Source organism: Dermochelys coriacea, chromosome 5, assembly GCF_009764565.3.
Source record: "Dermochelys coriacea isolate rDerCor1 chromosome 5, rDerCor1.pri.v4, whole genome shotgun sequence".
NCBI lineage: Eukaryota > Metazoa > Chordata > Testudines > Dermochelyidae > Dermochelys > Dermochelys coriacea.
Window position 1 is genome coordinate 49975928 of NC_050072.1, and position 17661 is coordinate 49993588.

Below are 17661 nucleotides of genomic sequence, written 5' to 3' on the forward strand. Positions count from 1 at the left end.
CCTTTATTGTGTGAAAACATCCACATCATAAGCAGCAATTTAACTAGAAATCCTATCCTTTTCTACTTTTCATGCTAAATTAGAGGTCATGCTTCTATCTAGGAGATAGGTCCTTATTACCTGTTGTGACAAAATCAGGGCGGACAGCTGCAGGAGGGTCTGTGAAAACAGGTATGTTAGCCCTAGAATGCTAAAGGCTCTTTTTCCTACAAGCTGGGAAGGGGTTACTTCAAGTCAACTAGGACACCTGAGTCCAATTAAGGGCTGCCTGAAACCTGTTAAAATCTTCTCTCCTGGTGAAGCAGGGAGAGACAAACTGCTGCAAGGCTGGAGGCAGCAGGGAGATTGGCTTTTCTAGTGTGAGAGAGACCCAATGCCTGTTTAGGGGAAGGACTGACACCCTGGGGCCAGCAACAGGACAACACCTGTCCCAGCAAGGAGGACAGGGAAAGGTATTCCCTTTTTGTTTAGGTGCTTTATCGACTTGCTCCCCTTTGTTTGGCAGAGAAGCACTCCTCAGGCCTGCCTAGAGGGCTACCGGGAAGGCTCTGAGGAAAAACCCCCAAAGAGGGAAGACAGACATGCTCCAGAGAGGGGGCTGATTTGCCCCCGGTCCTGTCCCTGCTAGAGGAGGGAGTGCTAAGCCCAGCAAGGCAGAAGGGGTGCCCTTGCCACGCAGTATAATAGTTGCTGCTAGCAGCCTAGGAATTAATTTTGGAATACCAGGGCAACCATCAAGTATGCAGTTGGTCTGTGGACTGTAACTGTCTGTATCTTCAATATGAAGCTATTGAAACAAGCAGCTAATACTATATTGAAATCAATCTAGAGAAGTATTGTGTGAGAGAAGAGGGAATTAATTCCTTTGTATACAGCCTTGGTAAGACTTGTACCATAAAATAACACTAAAAGGATTCACATACGACTCAGAACAATTAGAGGGGTGGGGTGGGGCACACAACTGAGGACAGGTACATCTGTTTTATGAAGCAACAGTAATTGCTGGATAGTTATAGTTGCAGCTGAATTGTCATTCTCAAAAATCTGCAAAGTAACATAATAAACTCAAAATTTTGATCATTAGATCCAAGGTAGAGACAATTGTTTTACAAAATTTGAAGAAAATTGGAAAGGGTGTTTGTTCTTCATGACAACACCCTAAATACAGGGATGGTTCAAAGTTAAAGAAGTCCTGTAACATTTTATGCTACTTTGTCACAAAAAAATCCCGAAACAAAAATGCCCCACCAGAAAGCAGGTGAGAAATGTCTTTAGTTTACTAAACTCTCCCAGTGATCTAATGCCCATAGCCAACATGTCATTGATTAAACATAAAATGGCCATACTGGGTCAGACCAAAGGTCCATCCAACCCAGTATCCTGTCTGCTGACAGGGGCCAGTGCCAGGTATCCCATAGGGAGTAATGATCAAGTGATCTCTCTCCTGCCATCCATCTCCACCCTCTGACAAACAGAGGCTAGGGACACAATTCCTTACCCATCCTGGCTAATAGCCATTAATGGACTTAACCTCCATGAATTTATCTAGTTCTCTTTTAAACCCTGTTATAGTCCTAGCCTTCACAACTTCCTCAGGCAAGGAGTTCCACAGATTGACAGTGTGCTGTGTGAACAACTTCCTTTTATTTGTTTTAAACCTGCTGCCCATTAAAGTTTAACTTCAAAAAGGTTTTAACTTTTAAATTAGTAATATTGTTATGGAACATCAGTTCTTGGAAGCTTAGCATAGTATGTGTTTTTTTTAAAAAAAAAAAAAAAAAAAAAAAGGTGCTGGAGACCTAAAGTTTTAACTTTTAAAAAGTAAATAAAGCTAGTCCTTTTCCTTGCAGAGAAAAAGACCTCAAGACATACCTCAAATTCTAGCAAGTCATCTTGTGGGGTTGGGGAAGGAGAGAGAAATTTTCCATCTGAAGTTCTTGCAGAGGGGCTGACTAGGACTCCCTTGTGGGTTTAGCCTATTGAACCTAGGCTTTATTAGAGCAAAGGTGGGGTTGTCTTATCACCATGGCCAGCACTGATTGCCCATTTGTCAAGTTTTCCAACCACCTTCTTTTCCCATATCCTCTCTTTATGCATGGAAGGAGTTCCCTGGACAATACCACTACATTATCTTCCCTTAATATTTCACTTAAACTGTGTGCATTTCTGCACATTTGTCAGAAATTGCAAGCAGAAATACTTCGATTAGCTTTTTTTAAGAGTACTAGTTCTACCTGGTTTCATCTGGACTAGAAATAATCTTGGAAGAAAGTGCTTTCTTGTAAGAGCTCCACCTTAATATCCAACAAAAGAGCATGAAAGTTGGATCTTCAAGTTGAACAGCTGAAATGTCTGAGATGTCCTAGCAATAAGCCTGATACAAAGCCATTTGAAATCTGTAGAAAAACTCCACTGATTTCAATGGACTTTGAATCATATCCAATATGTATGAAGATAAAGGCATGCTGTAGTGGTCTCGGCCCAGGGCTGGGATCTAGGAACTCTTAAATACTACCCCCTGGCTCTGCTACTAACTACTTCTCTGACCTTGGGCACGTCACGTAGCCTCTCTGTGTTGCAGTTTCCCCATCTGTAAAAAGGAAGTAATAATCCTACCTTGCAAGGGGAACTGGGAGAATGAAGTAATTTGTAAAGCCTTTTGAAGATGAAAGTAAATGTATGAGTGGTAAATATCTATAAGAATTATAGTAAGTATAGTATAGTATAGTAAGTAAGAAGTTATATTTTAATTCTCATCTGAACAGGTAATATACCTAGTAGGCTTCCACAACACTTGTTGTTTAAGTGCCCTAACAAGAAGACCTGGCTTTCCAAACAGTTTGAGACACAAGAAAGGGCTGCAGAGACTGTCCAGGTAAGATCTCAGGGAAGCAAACTTCTGATGCTTGTTTTCCATAAATTCTTGTATAACATGGACTCTTGCCACACATGGATTGCAGAGTTAAAAATGCTCCATCCAAACAAGATAAGAGTCATTCAGCCAGTGGCTTACCTCAATCAGAACCACAACAGCATCTGGAAATAGCGGCTTTGGCAGTGAAGGTGTGGAAAGGTAGGCTCAGACAACAAGAGTCCCTATTTGAGAAGAAGAGTCACTCCAGTGATGGAGAGAGCCACAGTGGAAGGTTATACCTGGTCCAGGGATGGGTGGGGGGGAACTGCCAGGGAAGGAGAACATTTTGGGACTGCTCAAAGAAGAGAAGGCAGCAGATAGGAGCCATTAGTGGCTGGCTGAAGGGAGATAGCAGCATCAACAGAAAGGTCAGAGGACCAAGGAATACAAGCAGAAGAGGTTGAGACAGAAGGGCAAGAGGGTGTCTGGACATAGATCAGTGACTTGGGTCCATAGGCAATTTTTAAATTACAGGGCTATAAATTTTCTCAAGGTCTTAGTGCCTTGAGTCCAGTTCTCAAGGTTTGTCATCAAAGCCCCTTGACAGAATGATAGCACACACATTCAAAGGTGCCTTGTATTTCCTAGGTGCCCTTGCTCATCTTGTTAGATCTCAAAGTATAAAATACAAATTCACTTGTACTCTTTGATAAGCCAAATTTCTTAAATGTCCATGTTTTTCAACCTCCCCTCTTATTAAAAGGATCAACTGCTTAGACACTAAAAATAAACTATCCCCAAAATGATCTAAACATTTAAAAAGAGCAATTAATAGGCAAAGGTGAAAAGATGTTAGATTAAATACCCAGTGCCATGGAGATACAGGAAGCTATTCCAGCTGAAGCATGAATCTATAGGATTTTCTATACACAGACTGTATTTAGGCAAGTAAAAGTAGTTTAGTTTTGTTGACCAAAGGTACAGAGTACCTACAACCTCCACTGAAACACTTGTTTAGGTTTTTAAGAATTGATTTTGGGGTATCTAATGTTAGGCACAAGCTTGAAAATTTTGGCACTCACATTCAAATGATCTGTCCTAATGCCATTAGCAAAGTCACTGAAGCTAAAACTCCCATAAACTGGAAAGACAACCTCTGAGGGCTCTCAACTTTGGTGCTTATGCCCCCTGTTCCACAATAGCCTGAAATGTTTTGATCCTTAGAATATGCTGCAAAGAGTAACTTTTGGAATATGTATTTAGGGACATGCTGAGGTCTGCATCAGGAGGATTGAGAAGGTTCTTTCAAGCAGCTGTGAAAAGGAGAGATTGTTTGGTAGTCTTGCTGACTTGCTGTTCAGTGCAAGGGCTCTGCAGCTGCTTTAGTTTTTATTATGGACTTTATTTTATAATTGACAGCAGGACAGCTACAGCTTGGGATAGGTAGCAAGTTTATTTTTAAACTAGGTTAGAGCTCAAACTGTGACCCTAAAAACTGGTAAAGAATACCCTTTCAGCACTGAACTACTATACTAGAATTCAAGTGTTATAAGGTTTAACATTTACAGGGAAGTTAGGTCAAAGTTTTAACGTTTTAAATGGAAATGAACATGTTTGCAGTTCTGAGTTGACCAAGCTGTTAAGAGTAGAGACTTGAAGTTTTCTTTGCTGACTGACTATACCTAGTAGTGTAATGGTTGCATTCAACATGGCAGACTGGAGTGATGAAAGTACTAGTTAATAAAAAAAGAGCTCATAACTTCCAGAAACTGGAAATATTTAGTGACAACCTCTAAATGTTTAGGGCAATCAATCTTCAAGAGGTAGAGATAACAGAACATGGAATCAGACTGAGTACATACAGAAAAAACTAGACTCTGCTAGTCAATTACCATGAACCACAAGTGTACCCTCTCTCACTCTTAGGATCTACTGTAATCATGGTTTGATAGATATTTGGATAGTCCTAAATTAGTCAACTATCTTATGACATGTAAGTATTTCCTGATAAGTGCTGTGTGCCCTGAACTCCAGTAGAGTCAGTTAAGAGTATTAAATCTGCCCAGTAAATTTACAAAATGGAAACTTTTACAAGAAAGTTTCTGGCTAGTTCTATAGGTGGGCAGAAATGCTGCTATTCTAAGATCAAGTAAGGTCTTGTGAAAATGGTTCTCTACTTCGTACCACCTCTTGAAAGTCTCTGCTGAGGAACAGTTCTTCACCAGCATCCTATATCAAATCTTGATTTTGTGCAACACATTTCATCAACCATCTTTATGCCACTGCTCTTCTGATAAGTGCTTTGAGACACTACAGCAGTCCATTATTATTGAAATTCAATAGTAAAATATGGGATAACTGAATTGACAGGTTTCAGAGTAGCTGCTGTTAATCTGTTTTTACAAAAAGAAAAGGAGTACGTGTGGCACCTTAGAGACTAACAAATTTATTAGAGCATAAGCTTTTGTGAGCTACAGCTCACTTCATCAGATGCATTTTGTGGAAAATCCAGAGGGGAGACTGATACACACACAGAACATGAAACAATGTGTTTTATCATACACACCGTAAGGAGAGTGATCACTTAAGATGAGCTATCACCAGCAGCAGGGGGGGGAAGGAGGAAAACCTTTCATGGGGACAAGCAAGGTAGGCCATTTCCAGCAGTTAACAAGAATATCTGAGGAACAGTAGGGAGTGCGGTGGGGGGGAGAAACAACATGGGGAAATAGTTTTACTTTGTGTAATGACTCATCCATTCCTAGTCTCTATTCAAGCCTAAATTAATTGTATCCAGTTTGCAAATTAATTCCGTTGCCAACTCTGTCCACATCTATTCAGGGGACACCATCATAGGGCCTAATCACATCAGCCACACTATCAGAGGCTCATTCACCTGTGCATCTACCAATGTGATATGTGCCATGTGCCAGCAATGCCCCTCTGCCATGTACATTGGTCAAACTGGACAGTCTCTACATAAAAATACACAAATCAGACGTCAAGACTTAGAACATTCAAAAACCAGTTGGAGAACACTTCAATCCCTCTGGTCACTCGATTACAGACCTAAGAGTGGCTATCCTTCAAAAAAGCTTCAAAAACAGACTCCAATGAGAGACTGTGGCATTGGAATTAATTTGCAAACTGGATACAATTAACTTAGGCTTGAATAGAGACTGGGAATGGATGAGTCATTACACAAAGTAAAACTATTTCCCCATGTTTCTCCCTCCCACTGCACCCCCCACTGTTCCTCAGATATTCTTGTTAACTGCTGGAAATGGCCTACCTTGCTTTTCACCATGAAAGGTTTTCCTCCTTTCCCCCCCTGCTGCTGGTGATAGCTCATCTTAAGTGATCACTCTCCTTACAGCATGTATGATAAAACCCATTGTTTCATGTTCTGTGTGTATATCAATCTCCCCTCTATTTTCCACCAAATGCATCTGATGAAGTGAGCTGTAGCTCACAAAAGCTTATGCTCTAATAAGCTAGTCTAAGGTGCTACAAGTACTCTTCTTTTTGTGAATTAATTGAAGCATGAAAGTGGGCTATTCCAGTTTAATGCTATATAACTGCACTGTGAAACAGAATTCCTCCTACATAAAGTAGGAAACTAAACTGCAACAATTGTTTGAATTCTTAGACCAGACACACTCCTACCCTGACTCAAATTGTGGCAGTTGGAAATAATGGAGAAACTTGTTACAAGTTGCACAATAGTCATGGCATGATTTACATGCTTGGCAAGTTAGAGCCCCATCCTTTCTTTGTTATGAGGAAACAAGACTAGTTTGCTAACAGTTTTTGAAGTGTCATATTTGGGATCACTGCTGAAGTGTGGTTTTAAACAAAGTTACTCAACAGGACACTGTACACAGCTTATTTTAGAAGAAATAGTTGTGCTGTAGAAATCTATGGGGGGGGAAGAATCTTTAGCTGCCAGGACTACATTCTTAACCTCAAAAGACAAACTAAAGTTCTCTCTCATCCATCACCAGAAACAGGCTCACCAATCCAAAGTTTGGCTTTCAATTCCACTCCCTACAGAAGTTTAGCACAAGTCAAGGTAACTTAGTAAACAACCCTTTTCATATAATCCATTTTAGTCTTAGCCTATAACAAATGCTACTCAAAGAAACAAACTTGCCATTAAAGCAAGCAGGTGACCAGACAGTTAACAGATCTGTGGTTAAAAAAAAAAACAAAACTCTTCAGAGAACAGCCATTAACGCTACTGAATCTTTCCCAAACTCCACAGTACAGCCTAGCTTCCCTACAGTAATAGTGCTTGGTTAAGTGAAAATTGACAGGGACAATTTTAGTGAAAATAATTTTGCTATAATCCACTGGATGGGGTTGCTCCATGTATCCAATTTCTGAACACAAGACTTAATATCCATGTTTCCCCAAGTTATCTGCAAACCTTAGTTTTATTACAGACCAATAATATGGATATGTCGATCTGAGCCCTAAGCAATACCATAGTGAAGAAATTTTGATCAAACTCAGTTGGGTCAAAAAAAAGCTCCTGAAACTCGGGTGTTGTACTGGGCTACAACTATCAGGAAGCTTTACTGCTTAGTCATGAGCATTTCAAACTTATGACAATCAACTCGAACTAAAACTTTAAGCAGCATTGTTCTGTGACATGGCAATTGGAAAATGCTCTGAAGAGAAGTAAAATGGTTTAGGAATATGATTAGTCTGGCCTAAATGTTTTCCCAATTCATATTTTTAATAAAAGCCACACTAAGTTTTCAATTTTACATTTTATTATAAGCCAAAATTCACTAAAGCCAGGTTTTTGCTTGTATACAAGTTACTCAGAAAATTAACTGTATAAGCAAAGATTGTTAGCAATTTGATTTTATACTAATTTTTCGGTTTGTTCAGTTCAACCAGGCTGCAGAGATAAGTGTATGAGCAATAACAGAAGAGAGCTGCAATGTTCAAGGAGTTTCCAAATATTACAGATTTTAGACTATCAGATCAGTAAACATAATACAAAAAATTACAAATAAAAAGTCACAATATAAAATAGCAGCTCATGTAGCTTTTCAAGTTTATTTTATTCAGAAAGTGACATTTAGTTCAGTTTGCCTCATTCTTTGAAGCTTCATCAAAATTTTCAACAAGATCTAGAAAGAAAGAAAAGTACATGTTGAAACCAAAGCCTCAGTACCTTTTTCACCCTACCAAATATCAAGTCAGACAAGATTCTTAAAGTCAACAAATATTAATTGAGATGTGACAGCTTTAGCATCAAACGATTTCTACATAAAAATATAAATGCCACATAAGACACAGGTGTAGATAAACCACTAGTATCTTATGAATCCTGTCTTCAACAAATGCCAGATAGAACATTTAACTGTGCTACACTACACTTGTATGGTGGGAAGGGGAGGTTTCTTCCATACCCTCATGATATGCATTAGGCTAATTCCTTGATGGACACACATTGATATCATTTGTAGCCTAGCAACATTAAAAACTGCAGATATTATTCCTACAAAATAGCTAAAATACTGGATGAAGCTATAGGCCCATCTAGTCTCATACCCCAACAGCAGCCAGTACCGGATACTACAGAAGACGTAAAAAATTTCATAGTTGTCCACCATGGAATAACTTGCCCATAGGGAAGTTTAACAATTAGTGGCTGACTAATCCCCTTACCATTTCTCCATTCCCCTCCCCCCCATTCTATTTCATGTGAGATGTTCATTGTCAAACACCTAATCCATTTTTTAATCCACTAAATTCTTTGCCTCAATTCTACATTATGTATGTATTTTGTTGGACAGTAGGTCCTTTCACCTGTTTCTATTTTATATTTGTTCTTACCTGGAACTTCATCATCATCATCCTCTCCTGTAGCAAGTGGTGCTTTTCCATCCACAGCTGTAATCAAACACAACGTAATGTTATTTTAAATGCTAAGTTTATTTGTAAAAATCTCAAGTTACAAAATTAATTTTTTTGGAACAAAGCCAAAACTGAAGTTTAACTTGAAATACATTTTCAGCAGGGGAAGTGTCTGATGCAAGTTTATTACATAATTGTGAAATAAGATCCAGCTAGGAGAGTGTGTGTGTATGTATATATATTTTCATTCTTTTGGCTATTTCATTATGTCTCATCAGAAGACAACCAGCACATCAAGGAAACAAGAGGACACATGCTACAACTATTTTACTGGTCAATTTATTACAGCAATGCAAGCTTATTTCAATCCACACTGCAAATTAAGTGCCTTGTACAAATAATCATTTTCATCTGCAAATTCAAATGCTGGGATTTTACTCAGATTAAAACAGCATCTTTATCTACTGATAATTCATTTGTTCTTGGTCTATCCCAGACTCTAAACAATAAGCTACAGCATGCCTAATTGCGTTTACCCTGGAGATCATAAAAGAAGGGAGTGTGTTTACCAGAAATTTGAATTGGGAAGACTGAATACCTTAATGACCCCACCAATCAATCCTTCCCATGAAAAGTCTGGGACAGTGTGACTTTGCAGCAGATCTCTGAAATCACTAAATCCTGGCTCTGGGGAACCGAAACTGTGGGTGGGAAGTAAATTCAAGCCCCTGCCTCCCAACCAAATACCAAGAACATCCTGCACCACAAGGCTTCTGCTATTTAAACCAGAAAGGAGGTTGTTCACTCAAGTATTCCACCACAAGATGAGGAAAACCCCATTTGGGGCTTGCTTGATTTTTTTTTTTAAACCCATCAGTATTAAAAACAGGCTACTAAGGAGTCAAACTTCATAGCTTACATCAGCTGAGCTTATTCACACACAGAGGGGCTCCTTGCATCCATCCATTTCCAATCACAAGCTCCCTCTGTACCACATTCCCCCACCCCCTTATTTTTGAGCAACTCCCTGCAACTCACCCTAATCTCCCCCCTACTAGGGTCTCTATGCCCCTTATTACCCACCCCCTCCATCCCACACCAGAGTCCCATATTCTGGCAGCTCTGTGCCCCTTGTTCATTCCTTCCCATTCTCTCCCTACAGCAGGGGCTCTGTGTACATTTCTATTTCTCCCTTCCCCACCTCCACTTATTCCAGCATCCCCCATTCTGTCCCCTTCCCCTTCACATACCAAGTCCCCCATTCTGATCAGATGCAGCACTCAAAAAGCTAGCATTCTACAGAGAGAATCCATCAACGGTAAGGCCTCCACAAGCTTAGCCAATAAATTGGAGGAAATCAGCTCTTTCAGTCGGTCATAAATTAAGCAGTTTTAATAAAACAGCATGAGCAATTCACTTTTCAACAATTACAGATTCCCAAATCCAGTAAGCAATATTGCATGGTGGATTTTAAGCAACTGTTTATCAATTCAAAGTTGAAGTGTTTTACTGACTCAAAGTAACATTTTAAACAAACTTTAATATTAAAGAACTTTAAAGTTTCGGTGTATCCAAGATTAGCACTTGGTCATATAAAACAGTCAGGGTGCATTATAGTGTCAAGGGGTCCTTTTATTTTTGAGGATTTAGGAGTTCAAGGAATCTTGCTGCTGCTGTCCTGAGGAAACCTAAAAGGATGACAGGAGGGACCTGAACTCCTGGCAAGACAGGAACAGATTGCTTAGCCGCTAAAGATGTTCTGCGCATTCCTCTGGGCCATAGGAAAGCATAAAGAACCCTCTAGACCAGTGTCCCAAACTTGGGACGCCGCTTGTTCAGGGAAAGCCCCTGGCAGGCTGGGACAGTTTACCTGCCACATCCACAGGTTCAGCTGATTGCAACTCCCACTGGCTGCGGTTCGCTACTGCAGGCCAATGGGGGCTGCAGGAAGTGGTGCAGGCCAAGGATCAGACGAACCTGCAGACACAGCAGGTAAACAAACCGGCCCAGCCCGCCAGGGGTTTCCCTGAACAAGCTTTGGAAACACTGCTCTAGACTATCAGAGGGGATCAAGCAACCTCCTCATCCACATCTGAACTAACAGCAGGAGACCCACCACCCTCCCCCATCCATAGAATAGACAACTACGCCTCCCCTACCCAGAAGAGGGCCATGTTGGAGGAGATTCGATAAGTCTACACTGCAATTAGACACTCATGGCTGGCCTGTGCCAGCTGACCCAGGCTCACAGGGCTCAGGCTTAGGGGTTGTTTAACTGCAGTGCAGATATTCAGTATCAGGCTGCAGCCTGAACTCTAGGACCCTCCCACCTTGCAGGGTCCCAGAGCCTGGGTTCCAGCCAGGGCACCTACACTGCAATTGAATAGCCCCTTAATCTGAGCCCCTTAGCCCAAGTCAATTGGCACGGGCCAGCCACAGGTTTTTAATTGCAGTGTACACAACACCTAAGCCATTCACTACCTGACCACAGATATAGAAGCAGCAGGTGGGGCCAGAGGACCATACAAGCAACATTCTCCCCCAAACAAATGCCTTAGATTCTGAGGAGCATGCACTGGAACAGGGAAAGCTTCAGCCAGGCTCACTATTGCTGGAAACTGGCTATCCTCCCAACTGCTTGAAAAGGCTTCATCCTCGGAAGGGGCAGGGATAAGCTTGGGCAGACAGTTTGCAATTCCCCTCCAAGGTATTTCAAAAGTTCAACCTGGAAGAGAAGAGCAAGACCAGGAAACCCCCATCTGCAGGCAGTGGGAGATGCCCAGTGACAGTAAAACTAGCCATATTCTGCCAGTTCCTTCTCCTCCAAACCCTGCTCCGTAGCAGCAGCACCTTTCTGGGCTGAGAGAACCCACCCTCATCTCTACTTACCTCCTCTTTACAATTCAGGCATATGGCATTGATGGTACCTAACTCAGCCCCTACCTGTGTTAAATCAATCAAAGACTACACGGTGATGACTGCTTTTGCTGCTGGTGGGAGCTGTCTTGCTCCCCTTTTCTCATTTACCTAGGAATTTGGAGGTGGAAGCCTTGATAATCTCTCTCCTTCCCCACACCAACTCTAGGAACTCCCTGATATTGCTTCATTATCTCCTGATTACTGAAAAGTCTTGCCAGGCAGACTTACCTTTGCTAAACCAGAGGGGGAGCATGACATCAGAGCTCCTTAGTGCCTCTAAATCCCCTCCTGAAATTCTGTACAAATGAACAGGGCCAGTTCAAGAGGAAAAACAAAGCCCAGGCTACTTTTTAAAAGAGATAAATGTAAATTAATAGGTTTTCCAGATAAAAATGTGCTAACCTATTTTAATAGATGTGTGCTCAAATTAGGCAAGCTGCCCTAGATGAGTAAAATACCCACTAATTACTTTGCTTCCAATTTCTTGGAATTTGAGAAACTACATGCAGGTTAAGGGATATGTGCCAGTTTTATATTTTGCTATACATCATGTTGGAAACAGATCTGCGAACAGGATTTGAGAATTAAGTTTCTCTTTTGATTACATTTATTAGCGTATGGGTGGAACATTGAATTTTTACTCCTGGAGTTCACAGCCATGATACAAATAAACTGTATAAATCCGCTGAAAAAGTATGTTGAGGTTACAACTTACGTTGCTTGGGTAGAGCCTCTGCCAATCTCCTCAAGCTAGTCAGACTGTCCGCTCCAAGCTGGTTTAAGATGCTGGGAAGCATTTCCGTCAGCTGCTTTGTCTCAGCATGGCCTGTGATAGTGAAAGTGTTAGCAGCCAGAGATGCCTGAACTTTAGGATTGTTGAAGTGGATGACTGTTCCCTGGTTGGTAAACATATTTACCTGCAAGAAAAAGTAAAATCAAGACAGTCACATTTTTGACTACGATTTCATTTCAATAGAAAACTTGAACAACTAAGCCTTGTTCAAGCTCAAGGCTTACTTGCAACATTTCTAACAGTTCAAGAGTATACTCAGATACTGATACAAGATATAACAAACTTCACAAAACTAGGGTTCTTTTTAGTGTTTTTTTTTTTAAATAAAGCAGTTACCTCTTCAATACCAGAAATGTTGTTGACTCCCAGTTTTTTTAAGGAGAACTGAAGTTTCTTGTCATCTGCTGTAGCTGTTCTGTGGACAACCTTCTTCTTTCTGCGGGCAGTTCCCTTTGTGGAAAGTGTGGAAAGAACATATATTACAGCAGTTCTCAAATTAAAGAGCTCTTATTTCACACATCACTCACAGGGGATGATGATAGTGTCAAGAAGGAAGAACTGGTCAACATCAAGGGCTAAAGATTTCAAACAAACATCCCATCTTAGCACACTTTAAAGATTTGCCAAGTATACTTTATGGAAAGTGTATCAAATCTGATTTCCAAGCAAACCATTTCTGGAAAGGAGAATGGAAACCTTTCTAGGTTTCTTTAATTATATCCAAATTGATACTTTTATAAACTTAAAATTAAAGGAAATTCTCTGTAATAAGATTTTAAATAAAGGAGGATACAAGAATGATTTCTTCAAGTTATCAGGAATCAAAGACTACTCATCAAAAAAGAAATGAGGAAAAACTGTACAGAATCCCAAGAATAATAAGACATGCTACAGCATTACATAGGAGTTTGTCACTCAAACACAGAGAAACTTTGCCCCAAGCAGATGATACCTATGTCTGACAGACTGGGATCAGTCTTTTCTGATTTGGCAACTCATATTTTGCACATCATTAAAGGTACTACTGAACCCATACGAGTTCTATGTTGTACCCATTTACAAAGAGAAGTCACCAAGAGATGAGTTCTTCCCTTGTTGAGAGCCAACTCTCCACAACCAAAGAGCCCTAGATTTGTGATTTGGTGCAGTTATTTGGCAGGGAAGATTGCTCTTCTCCATGTCAAAAAGCAGCATTGCCACTTTATGGCTTCTATTAGTCACAAGATTTCAGCATCCCCTGAACTAAAGAGTGCAAAAACTCATGGCTCTATTAACTTCATTCCTTTTCCTCCCTGAGTCTGCTGTCCCAAACCCTGCTACTCCAGCTTCAGGCCAACCAGGTCGTAGCAATAAGAAATGGTTTCACATCCATTTAGACATTGTTCCCTCAGACGGTACCGATCAGTGAATTGCTGTAAAGAAAAATTTGGGTGGACATTATGGGCTTTAATCCAATCGAAGCAAAAACCCCAGCCCCTTTTAAAGTTATGTGTAGAGAAAGGCCCCCCAGGATAGGTAAGCTAGTATAGGAAGAACAGTAGCAGCCCCAATGAAGGTGAAATTCTACCACCAAACTGGAAAGGAATCTCAGCCTGAAACTTTTTGCTAAGTGAGCTGGGTTCAGTCTCTAGGCAGACAATTTGAAAGTCACTGCAACCAGAACAGTGACCTTTCATATAAGGACAGGTTTCAGAGTAGCAGCAGTATTAGTCGGTATTTGCAAAAAGAAAAGGAGTACTTGTGGCACCTTAGAGACTAACAAATGTATTAGAGCATAAGCTTTCGTGAGCTACAGCTCGCTTCATCGGATGCATTTGGTGGAAAATACAGAGGGGAGATTATATATATATATAATATTGATTGGTATATCATCCATCCATCCATCTCCCCTCTGTATTTTCCACCAAATGCATCCGATGAAGCGAGCTGTAGCTCACGAAAGCTTATGCTCTAATAAATTTGTTAGTCTCTAAGGTGCCACAAGTACTCCTTTTCTTTTTGCTTTCATATAAGAAGTGATCCAAAAGGAGCTTTTATCAGCCTATCAGGGCTACATAAATATTTCAGAACAAAGGGCTTTTTAATAGGTCTAGAAAGTCGTGCCTTGCATGAAACTGACAAAGAGTTTTTGGCAGGTGTCTGCAGAGACACCTACCAATTCACAATAGGTTAGAATAGGTGTCAAATGCATTTGGAATGATTTAGGTCTTTATGCTAGAGTTGTCTGCCATCTGAAACTCAGTTAATTTCCATTAAGTGGATAGCAGCTGCTTTCATCTTTACAGAATTGAAGCCTGTAAAGATTACAGGTCTCTGACACTAAATCCACCTTGATCTTTGTGAGACATGCACAATTCCTGGGGTTCCACCTATGTATTAAAGATGAGTGGCTGCTGCAGACTATGTATGGAATACTGAGAAATACATCTGGCCAACCCTGCCCTAAAATTTAAAACAAAAAACAAAAAAAACAAAAAAAATGAAGTATCCTTGCTAAATGGCAATGACTACATTTTAGGCAAAAACTGCAAATTATAATAGTATCGTCTAGTGGCATAATAATCCTGAAACTCCACCCAAATGAATAGAAAGAAATTTTGCTAAAGCTAGATATGGAGCAATTTGCTAACAAAGTCTTACAAAACAGCCTTGAAAATTTTCTAGACTAGGCACATTCTATTCTTTGCATGATTAGCAAAACTAAGTATCAGAGGGGTAGCCGTGTTAGTCTGGATCTGTAAAAGTGGCAAACATCCGACGAAGTGGGTATTCACCCACAAAAGCTTATGCTCCAATATGTCCATTAGTCTATAAGGTCCACAGGACTCTGTAGCAAAACTAAGTTTTCCCCATGAATAAAATAGTAATTATACCTAATGAGTGGAGGAGGAGTATTTTGCAATGCTGCAATTAAGTACTTCTGATAGTATTAGACACCATCAAATCCAGTGTATTTTTAAAATAGCAGATTCAGATACTACCTCTGCTCCAATTCTCCCATGCCAATTTGAGACTAAACTATAGCATCTCTAACATATTAAACTCCACAGTTTTCACTTATATTCACAAAGCAGCTAATATGCCTACAAACACACCCAGTTTTGTTGCTCATCAACACTACAATGAGCAAGGTATAATCTGGAGCAAACTAGGCGTTCACATGTACGTGACTAGAATAAAAACATCTATAGCCAGCACTGCCATAACTGGTTTATCTAGACTAGGTATGTAACCACACACAAGCCTCATTAACATGACACAGCAATTTGTGGCTGAAAGCATTTCTGCATGCTTTATAAACGAAATTTATGTAATGACTGTGCTACTTAAATGCTTTCATGCAGAAAAATCCTGTTTAGTTCACTATAATCTGTATTTATAGAGACCACAATCTGCATTTTTTTATTTCTTGGTTCTGCAGCAATTTTATAACCCCCTTCCTTCAAAATAAAAAAAACACAAGACAAAATTTGCCTTTAAAGAAAACTCCACAGATCTGTTTCCCTCAAGGGTGGGTAAAGCAGATAGTCTTCTACAGGTTCCCTCCACCACTTCTAGTTTTCATACTACATGTGCACAACTGCATATCTCAAAGGTAATATGCAGTAGTTTTTTCTTGAAAAATTCCCTTAACGTTACTGAAGTGATTTAAAATAAACCAAGCTTAAGTAGTTAACAGCTATGTAAAGTTACATAAAGGCCTATTTCAAAGGCTAATTGAAAGCCATCCAGCCAACACATGAATTCAGAAACCATTTCCCCTGCAAGAGTTGATGACATCACTAACATCTAAACAAGGCACTAGTTCTGGTACTAGTGGTATCAGTTCTTGCAGTTAGACACAGAACCTTTAATCCCTTTTTGCAAACAAAGGACTGACTGGTTTTAAAATATTGTTTTTAAAATGACAAATTTTGTGCCTACAGATTTGTTAGTGATTTGGATCTTGTTTTAAAAAGACATGGAACTGATACTTCAAGAAGTAGCTTACCTATTCAATACAACAATACGGGAAAAATACAGAAAAACCTCATCAGTCAGAAAACTAGACCATACATATGGGCAATTAATCTTGTTGGGAACAAAATATGGTATCTAGTTTCATAAATGTAATTTTGGTTTCTTTTTATGAAAACCCCAATGCCTAAACTGAATGTATATTTTGCTTTTGAAAATTCAAAAGTTTAATATAAGTTATGAACTACACATTCAATGAGAAGCTCGATCAGCCTTACTTTTGCCAGATTTCTCTGAAAAATCAATTAGAAGAATTTCCATTCTGTTTTTACTACTGACCTAGAAGAACATAAATGCACAGGTGATATGTAGACATAAGGAAAGTAAACAGGATTTGAGAGCAAGAGACTGTGGGAAAACGTATTACCAGTAGAAACAGTACATTAGTTAGATCACATCCATACCAAGATAAAACAGTAAGTTTACATAGATTTAAAGTTCCATGTCGGCTTTGTGCCCATCTGCACGGAGCAGCTGTGCCTTACCTTTCCCCCAATGCGCACTTGAGCCTGGAGTTTGGCTAGTTTTTCTTGATTCATGATTGTTTCTTTCATCTAAAAAGGAAGGACAGTAGACACTGTGGACACGGCTCTGCTGGCTGGGGAGGTCAGCCCCGCGGCGGGCAGCGTCTGCAATGCAGCGGAGGCCCCGGCTATCTCCGGGGCAAGGGGAGGCCTCCCTTGCCCCCCACCCCCGGCTTCGTACCGGGGCGAACAGTCAGGGAGCAAGGCCGCTCTGCGGACACCAGCCGCATCCCAGCGACGGGAGCGGGAAGCAGGAGGCGAAACCAGGGAGCGGATTCAGGGGCTCGAGGCCTCTCTCTGGAGAGGGGGGAGAATTTCCTCAGCCCCGAGTAACTCCCACAGCCGCATGCCGGCCCTTCCCCAGCAGCAGCAGGGCCGCGCCCCCGCCGCGGCTTATAGCCCCGCCACTACAGGACCCCGCGTGGCCTAATCCACCGGTGTCTCCCCGACTCACAGGCCGGGCCTGGCGGCGCTCCGCCGAGTACCCTCCCCAGGAACCCCGCTCCCCGAGCCAGCCCCGGGCCCCTTTGTACCTTCCCGGGCGGAAGCGGCACTGTCCTGGCAGGGAGCGCGGACCGGAGCGCACACACGCGGAGGGGCGCAAGATGGTGGCCGGAAGGAAGGGAGCTGAGGGTGAGCGACGCGACGCGTCGACGACACCCGACGTTCGGCGCGCGCGC

At 41.0% G+C, this 17661-nt stretch overlaps 1 protein-coding gene and 1 long non-coding RNA gene across 4 annotated transcripts; one reads left to right on the forward strand and one right to left on the reverse strand.

Annotated features, from left to right (window-relative positions):
• Positions 1–259: 259 nt before the first annotated feature.
• Positions 260–9621, forward strand: LOC122460480. Its single transcript, XR_006281794.1, has 3 exons — positions 260–452; positions 2766–2875; positions 9007–9621. It is a non-coding gene; the product is annotated as an uncharacterized LOC122460480 (long non-coding RNA).
• BTF3 (basic transcription factor 3) lies at positions 7615–17655 on the reverse strand. Of its 3 annotated transcripts, none has more exons than XM_038403543.2 (6): positions 17515–17655; positions 16943–17011; positions 12777–12890; positions 12363–12564; positions 8708–8764; positions 7615–7998 (listed from the first exon to the last, which is right to left on the reverse strand). In XM_038403543.2, the coding sequence occupies exons 2-6, from the start codon at positions 17009–17011 to the stop codon at positions 7952–7954; spliced, it is 489 nt and encodes a 162-aa protein (XP_038259471.1). In that variant the 5' UTR covers positions 17515–17655; the 3' UTR covers positions 7615–7951. The 3 variants fall into 3 exon arrangements, with proteins under 3 accessions (XP_038259471.1, XP_038259472.1, XP_043371504.1); XM_038403544.2 differs by lacking the exon at positions 17515–17655 and adding an exon at positions 17436–17477; XM_043515569.1 differs by lacking the exon at positions 17515–17655 and adding an exon at positions 17417–17477.
• Between the last annotated feature and the right edge of the window lie 6 nt (positions 17656–17661).

Coding starts and splice junctions, on each gene's coding strand:
- BTF3 (XM_038403543.2), bottom strand. CDS start 17,011: ATGAAAGAAACAATCATGAATCAAGAAAAACTAGCCAAACTCCAGGCT. Junction 12,891..16,942: donor AAGTGCGCATTGGGGGAAAG/GTAAGGCACAGC, acceptor CTTTCCACAAAG/GGAACTGCCCGCAGAAAGAA. Junction 7,999..8,707: donor TGATGATGATGAAGTTCCAG/GTAAGAACAAAT, acceptor CTTTCTTTCTAG/ATCTTGTTGAAAATTTTGAT.